General features: G+C 48.9%; 1 protein-coding gene across 2 annotated transcripts in view; it reads right to left on the bottom strand.

Moving 5' to 3' along the window:
• Megf11 (multiple EGF like domains 11) overlaps positions 1-15,429 on the bottom strand; it is a 183,389-nt gene that overhangs the window by 157,663 nt on the left and 10,297 nt on the right. For both annotated transcript variants that reach the window (XM_042687633.1, XM_042687634.1), the window contains exon 3: positions 13,667-13,767. In XM_042687633.1, the coding sequence (XP_042543567.1) occupies positions 13,667-13,767 (101 nt within the window). The remainder of the gene's footprint in view (positions 1-13,666; positions 13,768-15,429) is intronic.

Raw genomic sequence — 15,429 nt, 5'->3', positions numbered from 1 at the left:
TTCCAACCCCAGCACTGAGCCGGAGGACAGCAATCACTCAATATGTTGCCCAAACAAAAAAAATAAATGAACCTTTGCTTAGCCTCTTGTGTGTATTTGCTGAATGGATAGAAAGGGACAGTAATTACTGTCATAGGAACACCACCAAAATAAGCACCTTTCTTTCCCTGCGCTCAGCTCCCGTGGGACAGCATGCGCTGTGACACAGTGAAAATCCAGGCCATGTGAGATGCCATCATAGCCCACGTGAATAAGTGGGCAAGGGTTAGCCTCGGGAGTCCCAGGAAAGTTAAGGGATTTGTCCAGTTTCACAAGACATGAATAGAAGTATGGAAATCAAAGCAGGGTTGTCATCATCTGCCTGGATCAAGCCCGACCTGCAGCCCTTCCTGTACTGAAGAGGAAAGTGGGGGGTTTTACTAGATTGTGAGTAACCTGAGGGAAGGGAAATAGCTATTGTATTGGTCCTATCTCTCCCGCACACAAGTCCAGACATTGGTACATAGAGGTAGTTGGAAATCAACTGCTAAGACAGTAGGAGAATATTCTTTGGAGGGCAAGAAAAAAGGGATTCCATTTTTTTTTTGGGGGGGGGTCTGGTCATAGGGCCTGAACTCTGGGCCTGGGCCATAGCGCCACTTCCAGCTTTTTTCTTTTTGCTTATGTGGTGCTGAGGAATCGAACCCAGGGCCTCAGGCATGCAAGGCAAGCGCTCTACCACTGAGCCACCTTCGCAGCCCCAGGGATTCCATTCTTTAAATGCCTTTAAAACTGTTCTGAAGAAGACAAAGAGTTGTTCATCTGATGAAAGTACTCCAAACCCACCTGGATGCCCTTACGGGTAGTAAGTTCCTTGTCAACTGAGCTGAGGCTGTGACAGCATCAGAGTCTCCATGTGGCACAGCTCTATAAGCCACGGCTCATATACCAAGAATGGAAATGGCCACACAAAGTCTCAGGTAGAGATGAGCACCCGAAGAAGGGTGCTGAGTGCAGGGTCACTGATAAGCAGGGCCCCACCTAACCCCAAGAACAGAGGCACAGAGAAGAATCGAGATCCAGCACCACATCTTATGATTCATGGCTTGGAGTTCTAGAGCAGCTGGCCTCATAACTCAGCACTAAGTTTTGACTTTTGGCCCTGGCTCTGCCAAATTCAACCTTTCTGGAGATCAGAAAACTGCACCTCAAGCCAGGCACCGGTGGCTCATGCCTGTAATCCTAGCCATTCAGGAGGCTGAGATCTAAGGATCACGGTTCAAAGGTAGCCCAGGCAGGAAATTCCATGAGATTCTTATCTCTTAACTAAGCACCAGAAAAATGGAAATGGAGCTGTGACTCAAGTGGTAGAGCACTAGCTTTGAGCAAAAGAGCTCAGGGACAGTACCCAAGCCCTGAGTTCAAGCCCCATGACTGACAAAAAGACAAAAGAAACAAATGCCTCTTTTCCTTCTTTCCTTCCTTCCTTCTTCCTTCCTTCCTTCCTTTCCTTTCTTTCTTTCTTTTCTTTCTTTCTTTCTCTTTTCTTCCTTCCTTTTGCAGGTCCTTTTTTCTTTGTCAGGGCCTGAGCAATGTCCCTGAACTTCAGGGCTAGCACTCTACCACTTGAGCCACAGCTCCACTTTCAGCTTTTTCTGTACTGAGGAATCAAACCCAGGGCTTTGTGCATGCTAGGCAAGCACTCTACCACTAAGCCCTCTTTCCCAGCCCTCTTTCTTTTCTTTTTTCTTTTCAGTGCCAGTCCTGGGTGAAGCTAGAACTCAGGGCCTGGGTGCTGTCCTTGAACTTCTTTTACTCAAGGCTCGTCCTCTACCATTTGAGCCACAGGCTCTGCTTCCAGCTTTGTGGGGGTTTTGTCCCTTGAATAGTTTATTGGAGACAAGAGTCTCCCAGACTTTTTTGCCCCAGCTGGCTTTGAATCGCAATCCTCAGCTCTCAAGCCTCCCGAGTAGCTAGGCTCACAGACATGAGCCACCAGCACCCAGTTTAAGCTGATTTCTCGATCTGTGTTTTGCTTTCTTACTTGAGGATGGAGACTCACAGACCCACCAGAAAGCACTACTATAAAATTCCGGGGCGGGGGGAGAACACCCAAAAAACAAACAAACAGTGACACCCCCCCCAGGAGCCTGGTACTTCAGTCCATCCACATTGCACTCTTCTTGCTTTCCTGGATATTAACTTACCCTGCCAGACCATCACCACCAACCCACCAAGGAGAAAACACTCTCATTTGCCATGGGAGCTGGCTAGAATCTCTCCATCCATCCCCGTAGCTGGGAGGGGGACATGGCGGGAGGAACAATGACAGGGAAATAGGAGTCCTCGTCACCTTTAACTCTCCCAGAGGGAGGCTGTCCAGCCTGAGTTATCTTCCCTGGGGAGGAAATGCTGCTCTGGTCCTTTGAACCCAGCACGGATCACAGAGCAGAGAAAATATAACAGCCCCAAACCACCAAAGCGCTCTTCAACTCCACTTCCCCCAGTGCTGCCAAAGAGGCTGCAATTCATAGAATAACAAGTCAATTTCCCAGAGGAAATGAAAGCCCCTCCCACCCCACCCCAGCTAGTCCCAGGATACTGGATACAGCCAAGCCCTGATCTGAGCAGACAGGCTCAAGAGGTGAACCCCGAGGCTGGCGATCTGGTCAGGAATAGCCTGGAAGAAGGGGAATCGGGATACCAGGCATAATGGGGGAGGGAGTTGGGGAGTGGGGGAGCAGGGGACCTTCCATCTCAGACTTACTCTACTGCTGGATGGTTAATTTGCTGTAACACATGCATGAAAATTGTAAGCCTTGTAATTCACCCAGATGGTGGGAACCTCCCTGGTTGCTCCCCCCCATCATTCCTCCTCCAGAGACAGCTGTACCACCGCTGGGCCATATGGCTCCCCTTGCTCTGCACCCCCACCCTGAGAAATAAAACCACTTCCTACCAGCAGAACCCAACTCTGTGTTCTCAGCAGGTAATTAAGAGCTCCAGCTGTGACACTGCTTGCTCTGGGGTTTGTCCACACATCAGAAGCCCTGTTTTAAAGCTCCGTCTGTACACCCAGGCAGGGCACCCGTAAGGAGGTTGGCTAGCTGGCTCTGCTTTCTGGCATTGCAGAGCCTTATGAGTTAGCCAGATGTCTGCTTTCAGCCAGACACACCCCACATTCCTGGCTTCTCAGACAGATGAATAAAACTTTTTGTTTGTGTATTTTAGGTTTGAGAACTTGAACTCAGTACCTGATGCCTTCACTCATTGGCTGGTACTCTACCCACTGGGCCACATCTCCAAACTGAGATGGATAAATCCCACACACATCTGTTCAATGAAGGTAATACTATGAAGAAAAACCCTCAGAACATTGACCTGTAGTGGAAAGTCAAGGGCTCAGGCTGCTTACAAGCTGTGTCTTACTTATTTGCTCCATTCTGAGCATTTCTTTAGGAAGGCAGAGAGGAGCCGGTAAGTGCCTCCTTCTAACTTCTGCTTGTTCAAGAACCCTTCCCACAACTGCCTCCTTCCCAGTAGTGACAAATCTGTGTGATCCTGTTCGACTGGCTTATAAGAATATGTCTCAGCCAGGAGCTGGTGGCTCATGCCTGTAATCCTAGCTACTCAGGAGGCTGAGATCTGAAGATCATCATTTGAAGCTAGTCGAGGCAGAAAATTTGGGAGACTCTTTTATCTCCAACCAGCAAAAAGCAGATGTGGAGGCGTGGCTCACATGGTATGGCACCTGCCTTGAGTGAAAAAGCCAAACAAGAAAGGTCCGAGGGCATGTGCATACACACACACACACACACACACACACACACACACACACACAAATATTGCCACCACTTCCCATCTGTGAGCTCTCCTTGGACCATTCATCTGCTGTTTCTGACTTACTTATCCCCATTTCACAGTATGGTCATATTAAGGATAAAAGAATGAGCCAGGCACTGGTGGGTCATGCCTATAGTTACTAGCTACTCTGCGGGCTAAGATCCGAGAATTGTGGTTTGAAGCCAGCCTGGGCAGGAAAAGTCTGTGAGACTCTTATCTCCAATGAACTACCAAAAAAGTTACAAGTGGACATGTGGCTCAAGTAGTAAAACACTAGCCTTCAGCATAAAAGCTCAGGGATGGTGCCCAGGCCCTGAATACAAGCCTTAGAACAGGCACCATTTTGAAAAAAAAAGGAGGGCTGGGAAGGTGGCTCAGTGGTAGAGCGCTTGCCTCATCTGCATGAGGCCCTGGGTTCGATTCCTCAGCACCACATAAACAAAAAGGAAAAAAAGCCGGAAGTGGCGCTGTGGCTCAAGTGGTAGAGCGCTAGCCTTGAGCTGAAGAGCTGAGGGACAGCGCCCAGGCCCAGAGTTCAGGCCCCACGACCGGAAGCAAAAAAAAAAAAAAAAAAGCACCCCTCCATGAGGGGGTCTCTTCCACTCCCTCCTGGCAGGTAGACATTTGGATCTGTGTACCATACAAGCCAAGGGTTGGCTATGCATGGTGATTCCATTCAAGAATTTAGGCCTGGAAGTAGTGGGTCTGGCCAGGGTAGCTCAGGACACTTAATGAAGATAACGCTTTGGATCTGCACAGTGCCACCTAGAGGAAAACTAAAGGCAGTTCCTAGACAGACAGACAGACAGACAGACAGACAGACAGACACACACACACACACACACACACACACACACACACACACACACGCATGCTTCTCTGCGTTTTTTCCATCTCTGGGCTCTTCCCACTCATTCCACAAGATCCGCAAGTCAGCTTTTCACTGAAGCATGCCACTCATCTTGGGTTCCTATGACCTTTTCCACTGTCCTCAACAGTGGAACCATACTTTGAAAGCATTTCCAAGAACATTTGTTTTCTATTTTATTTATTTTTTTTTTTTTGGCCAGTCCTGGGGCTTGAATACAGGGCCTGGGTACTGCCCCTGAGCTTCTTTTGCTCCAGGCTAGCACTCTACCACTTGAGCCACAGCGTCACTTCTGGCTTTTTCTGTGTATGTGGTATGGAGGACTCAAACCCAGTGTTTCATGCATCCTAGGCAAGTACTCTACCACTAAGCCACATTCCCAGCCCCCAGAACATTTTGTATACATGTGCTACGGCCAGGGGCTTGAAGGCCTAGATGCTATCCCTTAGGTTTTTAGCTCAAGGAAAGTACTCTACCACTTGAACCACCACCTCCAGTTCTGTTTGATTTTTTGCTGGTTAATTGGGGATAGTGGCCACACAGATTTTCCTGCCCAGGCTGGCTTTGAACCATGGTCTGCTCAGAGCTTAGCCTCCTGACTAGTTTGGCATTGCAAGAGTGAATACCTGGCTTGTTTCCCAGAACATCGGAACCCAAGGTCTTTTCCCTTTATAGATGAGAAACAGAGGCCCAGAGCGGGGATCGTACATTAGTTCCATGAGACCACAGCCAGCTGCAGGAATGAACAACCTCTCCCTCAGCCAGCCCAGAGCTCACAGCTAACAGCGTCACCATGGCCTCAAGCCCAACTGGGTGGCTCTCTGCCAGAGGCAAAAGCCAAGTCCTTTCATTGAGGGTGCTAGGGGCCCTCCTCATACCTCAAAACCCGAAGTAGACACTGTCAGACCCACAAAAGCCAGGCCTGGCCCAGGACTGAAGCGGATGGATGAGGGGAAATGAGGCATGAGCAGCAGCAGCCAAAAGTTCCAAAACTCAGCTTAATGCAAACACAGATGATTGCTCTTCACCCATCAACTGCCCTTAAGATTAAGGGACTGAAGTTTGTTTTTAGGGAAAATGAGGCAGGACAGATTGGGGGAAATAAGGCCTGGTGAACAAGCAGCCAGGAATTTAGAAACAGTGTATTCAGAAACACAGGAGCACTATCTTCTTTGTTTTAACCCTTGCTGCAGCATTAACACAAGGGGAAAAGAAAAAAAGAACAAGAGCAGCTTTCTCCATCTGACCTTGCCTGCAGGCCCCAATTAGTGGGCTGAAAACTGAGAAAGGATAATATGATTTTTTTAAAAAAAGATACATTGGCCGGGCTCCTGTGACTCACACCTGTAATCCTAGCTATTCAGGAGGCTGAGAGCTGAGGATCACAGTTCAAAGCCAGCCTGGGCAGCAAAGTCTGTGAGACTCTTACCTCCAATAAACCACTCAGAAAAAGCCAGAAGTGACGCTAAGGCTCAAGTGGTAGAGCACTAGCCTTGAATACAAAGAGGCTCAGGGATAGCACCCAGTCCCTGAATTCAAGCCCCAGGACCAGCCCCCACCCCCACCTCCAAAATATATTGCCAGGTACTAGTGGCTCATACTTATAATCTTAGCTACTCAGGAGGCTGAGATCTGAGGATTGCAGTTCAAAGCCAGCCCAGAAAAGAAAGTCCTAGGGACTCTGATTCCAATGACCACCAGAAAACCAAAAGTGGAGCTGTGGCTCAAAAGTGATAGAGCACTAGCCTTGAACAAAACAGCTCAGGGACAGTGCCCAGGCCCTGAGTTCAAGCCCCATGACTGACCAAAAAATAAAAAATCCTAGAGAAGCAAATACTCAGAAAAATGGCTCCTGCTGGCACAAAAAGTGGTTATTATCTCAAAAGATAAACATGGGTGCAACTTCACAAATCCTCACCTAGAGCCCGTGACAGAACCATTGAAGCTCCTGCTCCACTGCACCCCCAAACTGTCCTGCCAGGCACCAGATGGCATTTGACTTTGCAGGCTCGATCCAAATCTGGCAACTGGCAGAGAATGGAGCCCCAAACCTAAATCCAACCTCCAGGGCTTCCAGACACAGGTGCCCTGATTAGAAACAAAGTAACAAGGTGGAAGGGGACCATGTGTACCCAGCTGCACAGTTTGCTCTAGGGCTTATACCTGACCTGTAGTTCTAGAACCCAGTAAGAGGATAGAACCCAGGTAGATAGGAGATGGAAAACAGGAGAGGAAGAGAGAGGCAGATGGGAGAGGTAGAGGCCGCCTTGGGCCTTCTCTGCTAGGCAGGGGTAGGGGGATGGGAGGGGGGGGTGGGGGGGTACCTTTGCTTCCTCCCCCAACATCCATCCACTGATAGTGCTTTCTGCCAGTCCATTGTGCAGAAACAAGATTAAAAGGGACAGGCAGAACAAAGCATCCATCTCCCTAACAAAGGCTTTTCCACTTAGTAAATTAGGAGGCCTTTCCACCTGACACACTTTTAAAGGGAAATCTTCCATTACGATGTACGGGCAAGACCACCAGGACAAAAGCTCCATCCTGGCAACTCTATTCTCAAAGCCCCGAGCAGGTACCAAAATGGTTTTATGGAATAGAGATACTAATCTAGTCCATATAATTTTGAGAACCCTTTATAGAGGGACTGAAGGGCGTTTGAACTTTTAAGGCTGTTTCAAAGAGATTTCTGCAGCTTATGCATTTACCTTGCCAAAGGCTTAGCTGAGCAAACAAACAGAGAGCTCTAAATCAGGCTGATTTACTATCAGGTTTCCACAGTTTGTTTGGCAGATGGAATCTTGTGAATAAACAGAGGCCAAAGCCTGGGTCCACCTGGCCACACCAAAGGGAGGGAAAGCTTGGGAACACTGTTCCCCGGCTTTGGGAGTTTCCCTGTCTTTTCTGTTCAGAGCAGGGCAGAGGTGAACAGCAGGAGCAACTCTCCTCCTGTCTAGCCTTAGCCCAGGGTGCCATCCTGGGGAAAGAGATGGATTTCTGCTCTTTGCTCTTCTCCCCCCAGGAGCAAGAGAATTAACATGGCTCCCTTGGTGATAATTCAGTGAATTCATTGAACTGGAGGAGACTCTCTGAATACTCCAGCCTGTTTATGGGCACCCGACCAGCAGCTTTCACATAGGAGGGCATGCAATAGACATACACGGCAAACAACACAGAAAGCATAGGGAGGTAGGAGAAGCTCCTTCTACACTGCCAACACCAGTACCCACAGATATACGTGTGTGATTCTGAATGCCCACCCTGGCGCATGTGCCTGGCCCTGAGCTCTTCTCCTGCGTTCCCTCATTCGGTCATCACACATCCCCAATGCTGGGGAGGTTCTTCTGCTACCCCATTTTACAGTTGAGGACACTGAGGTACAGAGAGGCTTAGTGATTTGCCCAAAGTCACACAGACAGTGAGTAGCTATGCTACGTGCCTTTGTATAATCTGACATGACCTGCATGCATAGAGGTACCTCCACCCCACGTCCACACACAGGTACACACACGCCAGACCTGGAACAAGACTGCCTTTCCTCAGAGGATCAGCAAGACCCACGGATTCCATTTCACTAAGGTCTGTTTGTTTTTGAGGGGTGTCAGTACTGGAATCTTAAATTCAAGGCTTGGAGCTGTCCCTTAGCTTTATCGCTCCAGGCTGGTACTCTACCACTTGAGCCACACCTCCACTGCCAGCTTTGTGGTGGTTATTTGGAGATAGCGCCTCACAGACTTTCCTGCCCAGGTTGGCTTTGAACTACTATCCTCAGATCTCAGCCTCCTGAGTAGCTAGGATTACGGGCGTGAGCCACTGGCAGTCCCTGGCTCAGCTAAAGTTTAGAAGAATGCTAAGGGTAGAAGAATGCTATCTATGTGTTCAAGTGTGAAAATTCTCCTTGCTGAGTGATTCCCAGCCTGCCCACCCTTCCCCATTATCCAACATCCCAGGGACCTCCCGCCCCCAGACCCCTCGAACTTCCTGGCCAAACCAGAAGTTGAACCTTTTTCAAAATGGATACCATGGGATGTGTGCCTGTAACAAGCAACCTGGCTCTCCATAAGTCCTGGCAACGCCTGGTGTGCAGGACATCAGGGCATCTGCTCTCCCAACTGGGCCTCACCCCCACGTCTGGGGAAGGGGAGCAGCTGATCAAGGCCTTTCATTGATGGCTCTTCAAAGACACTGAAAGGGCCAGCAGGAGGCAGAGGGAGGCTCATAACCGGCATTGTCTCCCTTCTGGAGCCACTCAGCCAGCCCTTAATCAAAGAGCAAGCATTAGTGGCGATTTAGGGTCTGATGTGTCCATCCACCACACAGCCCTGCTAATGGCAGTTCTTTAGAATCATCTCTGCTACAAAGGCCAGAGCCAAGGATGGTGCTCCAGCCTGCACAGCCTGAGGAATCCTCTTTCTACCCACCCTACTCACTGCACAGCCCAAAGCTCAGCACCACCCCCAGAAACACAGCCTCAGGATTTCAGACAGTGACCCAGTTCCCACAGAGCGTCCCTCCCCCAGCAAAGTCCCCTAACCTGTGTGTGTGTTCACCCTAATATTTAGGGCCTGAACTTCGATGGGTTCACAGCTGGTACCTCAATTCCTAGACCAGTGTCTGGTATAGGTATGCAATAAATGTGAATAAGTGAATAAATGAACTATGTGTTCTATGGCAAGAGCACCATTTAAAAATCTATTATTGTAAGCTGGGTGCTGGTAGTAGCTCATGTTTGTCATCCTAGCTACTCAGGAGGCTAAGATATGAGGATCAAGGGTCAAAGCCAACCACAGCAGACAAATCTAAGAGACACATCTACAATTAACCACCAAAAAGATGGAGGTGGAGCTATAACTCAAGTGGTAGAGAACTAGCCTTGAGCAAAAATAAATAGATAAATAAATAAACAAATAAATAAATAAAGCTCAAGGACAGCACCAAGACCCTGAGCCCAAGCCCCAGTTCCAGCACAAAAAGAAGAAAAAGAACTTTAGGACTGGGGCTATAGCATAAGCATTAGAGTACCCACCTAGCAAGCTTAAGGCCCTGAGTTCAAACCCGAGGACCACCAAAAAGCTCTTTTAAAGATGTTAAACGTATAAGGTGCATACAGACACACACATGCAGAAAGAGAGAGAGAGAGTCTCTGATCCAAAGACTGAGTCCTACCTCACAGCCCTCACAAGGAACTAGTCCTCTAATTTCTTGCTCCTAAGATTTCTAACTCCCAGTTTACTGTGAGGTAATAAACTTGGTGAAGCCACCAGCCTATAGTACTGCATAACAGCTGCCCTGAGAAGTACGTATACCATGTTAACTCCGCTGCCTTGGTCCCTTCCAGCTCACACCTCTCACATGCCTGCCCATCTCCATAGTTTTGTGGGAAAGGTTTTCTCTCCTACCCCAAAGATGTCCATGTATAGCCCTGCCCAAAGTGACACACTTCCTGAGTAAGCACAGGTGACAGTTCTCCCTTGCCTGTCTTATCTTTCTCCTGCCATCTCTGGGCTCCTGTGGGATGACTTTCTAGAAAGTTAGTCTCCCCTTCCCAACAAAGATGCTGATGCCACACAAGTAGCAGCCATTCTTCAGTGGGCCATAATTGTTGTTTCTGGAATACTGGGTTAAAACAGCCTTCTGAGCCCACAGCCACTTGTAATCCTTGCTACTAAAAAGGCTAAGATCTGAGGATTGTGATTCAAAGCCAGCCCAGAAAGGAAAGCCCATGAGACTCAGCACCAGCAAAAAAAACTAATAGTAGAGGTGTGGCTCAAGGGGTAGAGCGCTAGCTTTAAGCTAAAAAGCTCAGGGACAGTGTCCAGGCCTTGAGTTCAAGCACCAAGACTGGTAATGAGTGCGTGCGCATGTGTGCAAACACACATGCGCATCTTTCTGTTTCTGGTTTAAGCATGCTTTACAATAAAGCTCTTCCCTTGCTGGTCTACAGAGGGAGCAGTAAATATATGCTGAGTAGGCAACACCAGCATCTGGCACAAATTACTCACCAGGGCCCAAGGACCTCGTAAGGGTTTCAAGAGATCCATGAGCTCACTGAAAATATATTGAGTGCAGAGGACTCTGCGCATGCATGCACGTGCATACATATGCCGGTGTGTAGATTCATATACACAGTGTGCATTATCCCAGGAAAAGCATTCATGGATATCTTTGAGCAATTAATAGCCATGACTGAGAGCTAGGAGCCAGTGGTTCACACCTGTAATGCTAGCTACTCAGGAAGTTGAGATCTGAAGATCATAGTTCAAAGCCAACCCGGGTAGGAAAGTCTATGAGGTTTGTTTTTTTTTTAATCTCTAATTAACTACCAACAAAGCCAAACGTGGAACTGTGGCTCAAGTGGTAGAGTCCTGTTTTTTTTTTTTTTGTTTTTTTTTGTCGGTCGTGGGGCTTGAACTCTGGGCCTGGGCACGGTCCCTCAGCTCTTCAGCTCAAGGCGAGCGCTCTACCACTTGAGCTACAGCGCCACTTCCGGTTTTCTGGTGGTTTATTGGAGATAGGAGTCTCACGGTCTTTCTTGCCCGGGCTGGCTTTGAACCGCGATCCTCAGATCTCAGCCTCCTGAGTAGCTAGGATTACTGGCATGAGCCACCAGCGCCCAGCTTAGAGTCCTGTTCTTAAGCAAAAATGCTCAGGGATAGTGCCCAGGTCCTGAATGGCCCCCCAAAAAAAGCCATGACTGAAATAAAATTATGCAAAGTCAATGCCATGGAAAAGGTAACTTTTTTTTTTTTTAGTGTTTGCTCATATTAGAGCTTAAACTCAGGGCCTACGTGTTGTCCCTTACCTTTTTCTACCATGTGGACCACACCTTTACTTCTGGCTTTTTAGTGATTAATTAGAAATAAGTCTCATAGACTTTTCTGTCTGGTCAAGCTTTCAAACAAGACCCTCAGATCTCAGCCTCTTGAGTAGCTAGAATTACAAGTATGAGCCAACAGCACTTGGTCTGAAAGAAAACTTTTTTTTTCTTTTTGCCAGTCCTGGGGCTCGAACTCGGGGTCTGGGCATTGTCCCTAAGCTTCTTTTTGTTTTTGCTCAAGGCTAGCACTCTACCATTTGAGCCCCAGTGCCACTTCCAGCTTTTTCTGTGTATGTGGTACCCAGGAATGGAACCCAGGGCTTCATGCATGCTAGACAAGCACTCTACCACTGAGCCACCTTCCCAGCACTGAAAGAAACTTTTTTAGGCTTGGCATCCTGGGGTCTGGCCTGTGGTCAGCCACTTGGCAGATGGTGCCTGACTACTGCATAAGGAGTTGGGGGTGAGGGTAACCCTTCCAGGCTGGAACACTCATCACTTCCTCCTGCTCTTTGTTTGCAGACAGTCCAGTGGTAGAATTAGAAAGAGTTCATTCTCCTCCTCCCAGAGCCTTGTATTCATGTCCCCACTGCATCCATCACTCAGGCTTGGATGCCACACCCTGCCCTGTACAGGTGCTATGACCCCAGGGTCACCTGACTCTCTCACCCTGTGTAGACAGAGCCACAGAAAACTCAGTGCTTGCCAGGCGCCGGTGGCTCATGTCTATCATCCTGGCTACTCAGGTGGCTGAGATCCGTGGATGGCGGTTCAAAGCCAGCCTGGGAAAGAAAGTCTGTGAGATTCTTACCTCTAACCACCAGAAAATCAGAAGTGGCACTGTGGCTCAAAGTGGTAGAGTGCTAGCCTTGAGCATGGAGAGTGGCCAGGCCCTCAGTTCAAGCCCCACAACCAACAAAAAAAAGGGGAGGGGGCAGAGAAAGGAAGCCAGCAAGCTCAGTGTGTGACCTTGTTTCCATTCCAGGTGCCCAGAGTCCACCTGTAATCCTGTAATCCTAGCTACTCAGTGCCTAAGACCTCATCCTTCCCAAGACCCCACAGCCTTTGGGATTAGCTTTTCTGAGAGTCTCTTTATATTTTTCCTATATTCGCTGGGCATTGGTAGTTCACACTTGTAATCCTAGCCAATCAGAAGGCTGAGATCTGAGAATCCCAGTTCAAAGCCAGCCTAGCAGGAAAGTCCACAAGATCTGAGACTTTCCAATTAACCAGCAAAAAGCCAAAAGTGCAGCTGTGGCTCAAATGACAGAACTAAGGTAAGCAAAAAAAGGCCCTGAGTTCAAGCCCCACTATGCGCATGTCTATACACACACACATATACACACACACACACACCTGAAAAATAACAAAAATGTCCAGAGCAAAGTCCCAATGGGCCTAATTCCACGCATCTAAGGTGAGTGGGGCCTCGTGGATTCCAATAGGGCCTCCACAGTCATCCTCCACAGGAGGCTAAGTGACTTGCCCACAGTGAGCAAGACTAGAGTCCCTGGGTGCCTCCTGCTGGACCCCACTGCTTCCCTTCCCCCATCTGTACCCACCCCCACCCCTGACTACAGGATCTACAGCCATCAGCAACTCAGCTTACCAATCTCATGGAACTGCCTTGCTTGCCAGGCAGGGCCTTGCTCCGCATATATTCCTTTTACAAGGAGTGTGGCTTCATCACCCAGCAACTCAGCCTGCCTGCCTTCCTCCTTCTGTCTCCATCCATCTCCCCACACCTCCATCCAGCCAAGCCTGCCAGAACAGCCCCTATGGGCTAGCTCCAATCCAGGCACATGTCCAAGTCTCCCCAACCCCATCAGGCCCTAGGACTGCAGCTTCTACCCACCCCGCTAACGTGTTTGTACCAAACCCATGATTCCTTTTTTTTTTTGTCTTGGACTCAAATTCTTAATTTGATGCTTTCACTCATTGGCTGGTGCTCTACCACCTGAGCCACGCCTCCAACCCCAAACCCATGATTCCATCTGAGCACAGGAAGAGCAGAGACATCTGGGGTGAGCTGAGGCCTGCTGGAATTATATCACTTGCACCCTATTCTACCTCTCCCATTGCCCTTCCCCCCTCCCCCCACCCCCCACTCCCTCCCCCGCCCTCCCCACCCCCGCCAAAAGCTGGGACAAGCCCCTACATACGAATGCAGAAGTCTCCATTCTCATAGTAGCCCGGGCAGCACTGGGACCGCCGCCGGTACATGGTCCGAAGCCCGCGCCGATATGCTGTCTTATAGCTGATCCTACAGACACAAGGGAGAGAGGCACTTGAAAATATTGAAAAATCAATCTGTCCCGTTTAGAATGATATTTGTGTTAAGCTCTATCGAGGATGCCATTCAATAATTACTTGAAAATGCATGGCGCCTTTGAATTTGGAGGACCACAATAAAGAAAAATCAATGTGGGCTGCTGTGACACAGAATGTATTACCCAACGTGGGGTTTGAGAAATCTGCTGACTTCCAATCTCTTCCAAGATAGAAGGGTTCTGGGAGATTCCAGCTGGGGTAAGTAACATAGTGGGGTGAGCGCTATGGGTTTCAGTCTGTCCTTAGAATGGCCAAGGTATGGGGTAGAGAGCTCTGTGCTCACCCCTGGTATTTCCCACCAAGATGCCACTTCCAGTCTGGGGTGTTAGCTGCCCACTTGAAGATGGGGTACAGAGACAGGAAGAGAATCTCTGAGTTGATGTGATCCTAGAGTAATCTTCCACTTACCAAAAATAATGGCTCCTGCCAGGCACTGGGGACTCACTCCTGTAATCCTAGCTACTCAGGAGGCTGAGATTTGAAGATCTCTGATTAAAGCCAGCCCAGGCAGGAAAGCCCGTGAGACTCTTATCTCCAATTAATCTCCAGAAAACCAGAAGTGGTGCTATGGCTTAAAGCAGTAGAGCGCTAGCCTTGAACAAAAGAGGTCAGAAACAGCATCCAGGCCTCAAGTTCAAGTCCCATAACTGACAAAAAAAAAAGAAAAAGAAAAAGTTCTCCTAGAAATCTCCACTGGTATGCTCTGTGGATTCCATTATCTTTTCTTTTTTTTTTGGGGGGGGGGGGGCGGGGGTCCGGTCGTGGGGCCTGAACTCTGGGCCTGGGCACTGTCCCTCAGCTCTTCAGCTCAAGGTTAGCGCTCTACCACTTGAGCCACAGCTCCACTTTCCCGCTTTTTTCTTTTTGTTTGTGTGGTGCTGAGGAATCGAACCCAGGGCCTCAGGCATGCAAGGCAAGTGCTCTACCACTGAGCCACCTTCCCAGCCCAGGATTCCATTATCTTTTATTGCATTTTTCTTATTATTTCTCCACATCCTTGTCTTCCCCTCTCCCCCTTTGTGTTTTGTTGTTGTTGTTGTTTGTACTGTTTTGTATTGGTGCTGCTTCTGGGGCTTACACTCAGGGCCTGAGCCCTGTCTCTTTGTCACTCAAGGCTGAGTCTCTTCTGGTTGAGCCACACCTCCACTTCTGGCTTTTTTTGCTGGCTAATCGAAGATGAAAGTCTCATGGACTTTTCCTGTCCAGGCTGGTTTTGATCCTCAGATCTCAGCCTCTTGAGAAGCTAGAATTCCAGGTGTGAGCCGGCATGCTCAGCAAATAATCCTCTGTCTTTCTTTCTTTCTTTTTTTTTTTTTTTTTTTGGGTCCGGTCGTGGAGCCTGAACTCTGGGCCTGGACGCTGTCTCTCAGCTCTTCAGCTCAAGGCTAGCGCTCTACACTTGAGCCACAGCGCCGCTTCTGGCTTTTTTCTCTTTTGCTCATGTGGTGCTGAGGAATCGAACCCAGGGCCTCATGCATGCAAAGCAAGCGCTCTACCACTGAGCCACCTTCCCAGCCCATAATCCTCTGTCTTGAAGGCAAAGCTCTTTCTTTCCACTCACCCAACACACCAGCTCTGTGGCCCCTCCGCCGAG

Source organism: Dipodomys spectabilis, unplaced genomic scaffold, assembly GCF_019054845.1.
Source record: "Dipodomys spectabilis isolate Male_0828 unplaced genomic scaffold, ASM1905484v1 ptg000108l, whole genome shotgun sequence".
Lineage (NCBI taxonomy): Eukaryota > Metazoa > Chordata > Mammalia > Rodentia > Heteromyidae > Dipodomys > Dipodomys spectabilis.
This window is presented reverse-complemented; position numbering and strand designations above follow the sequence as displayed.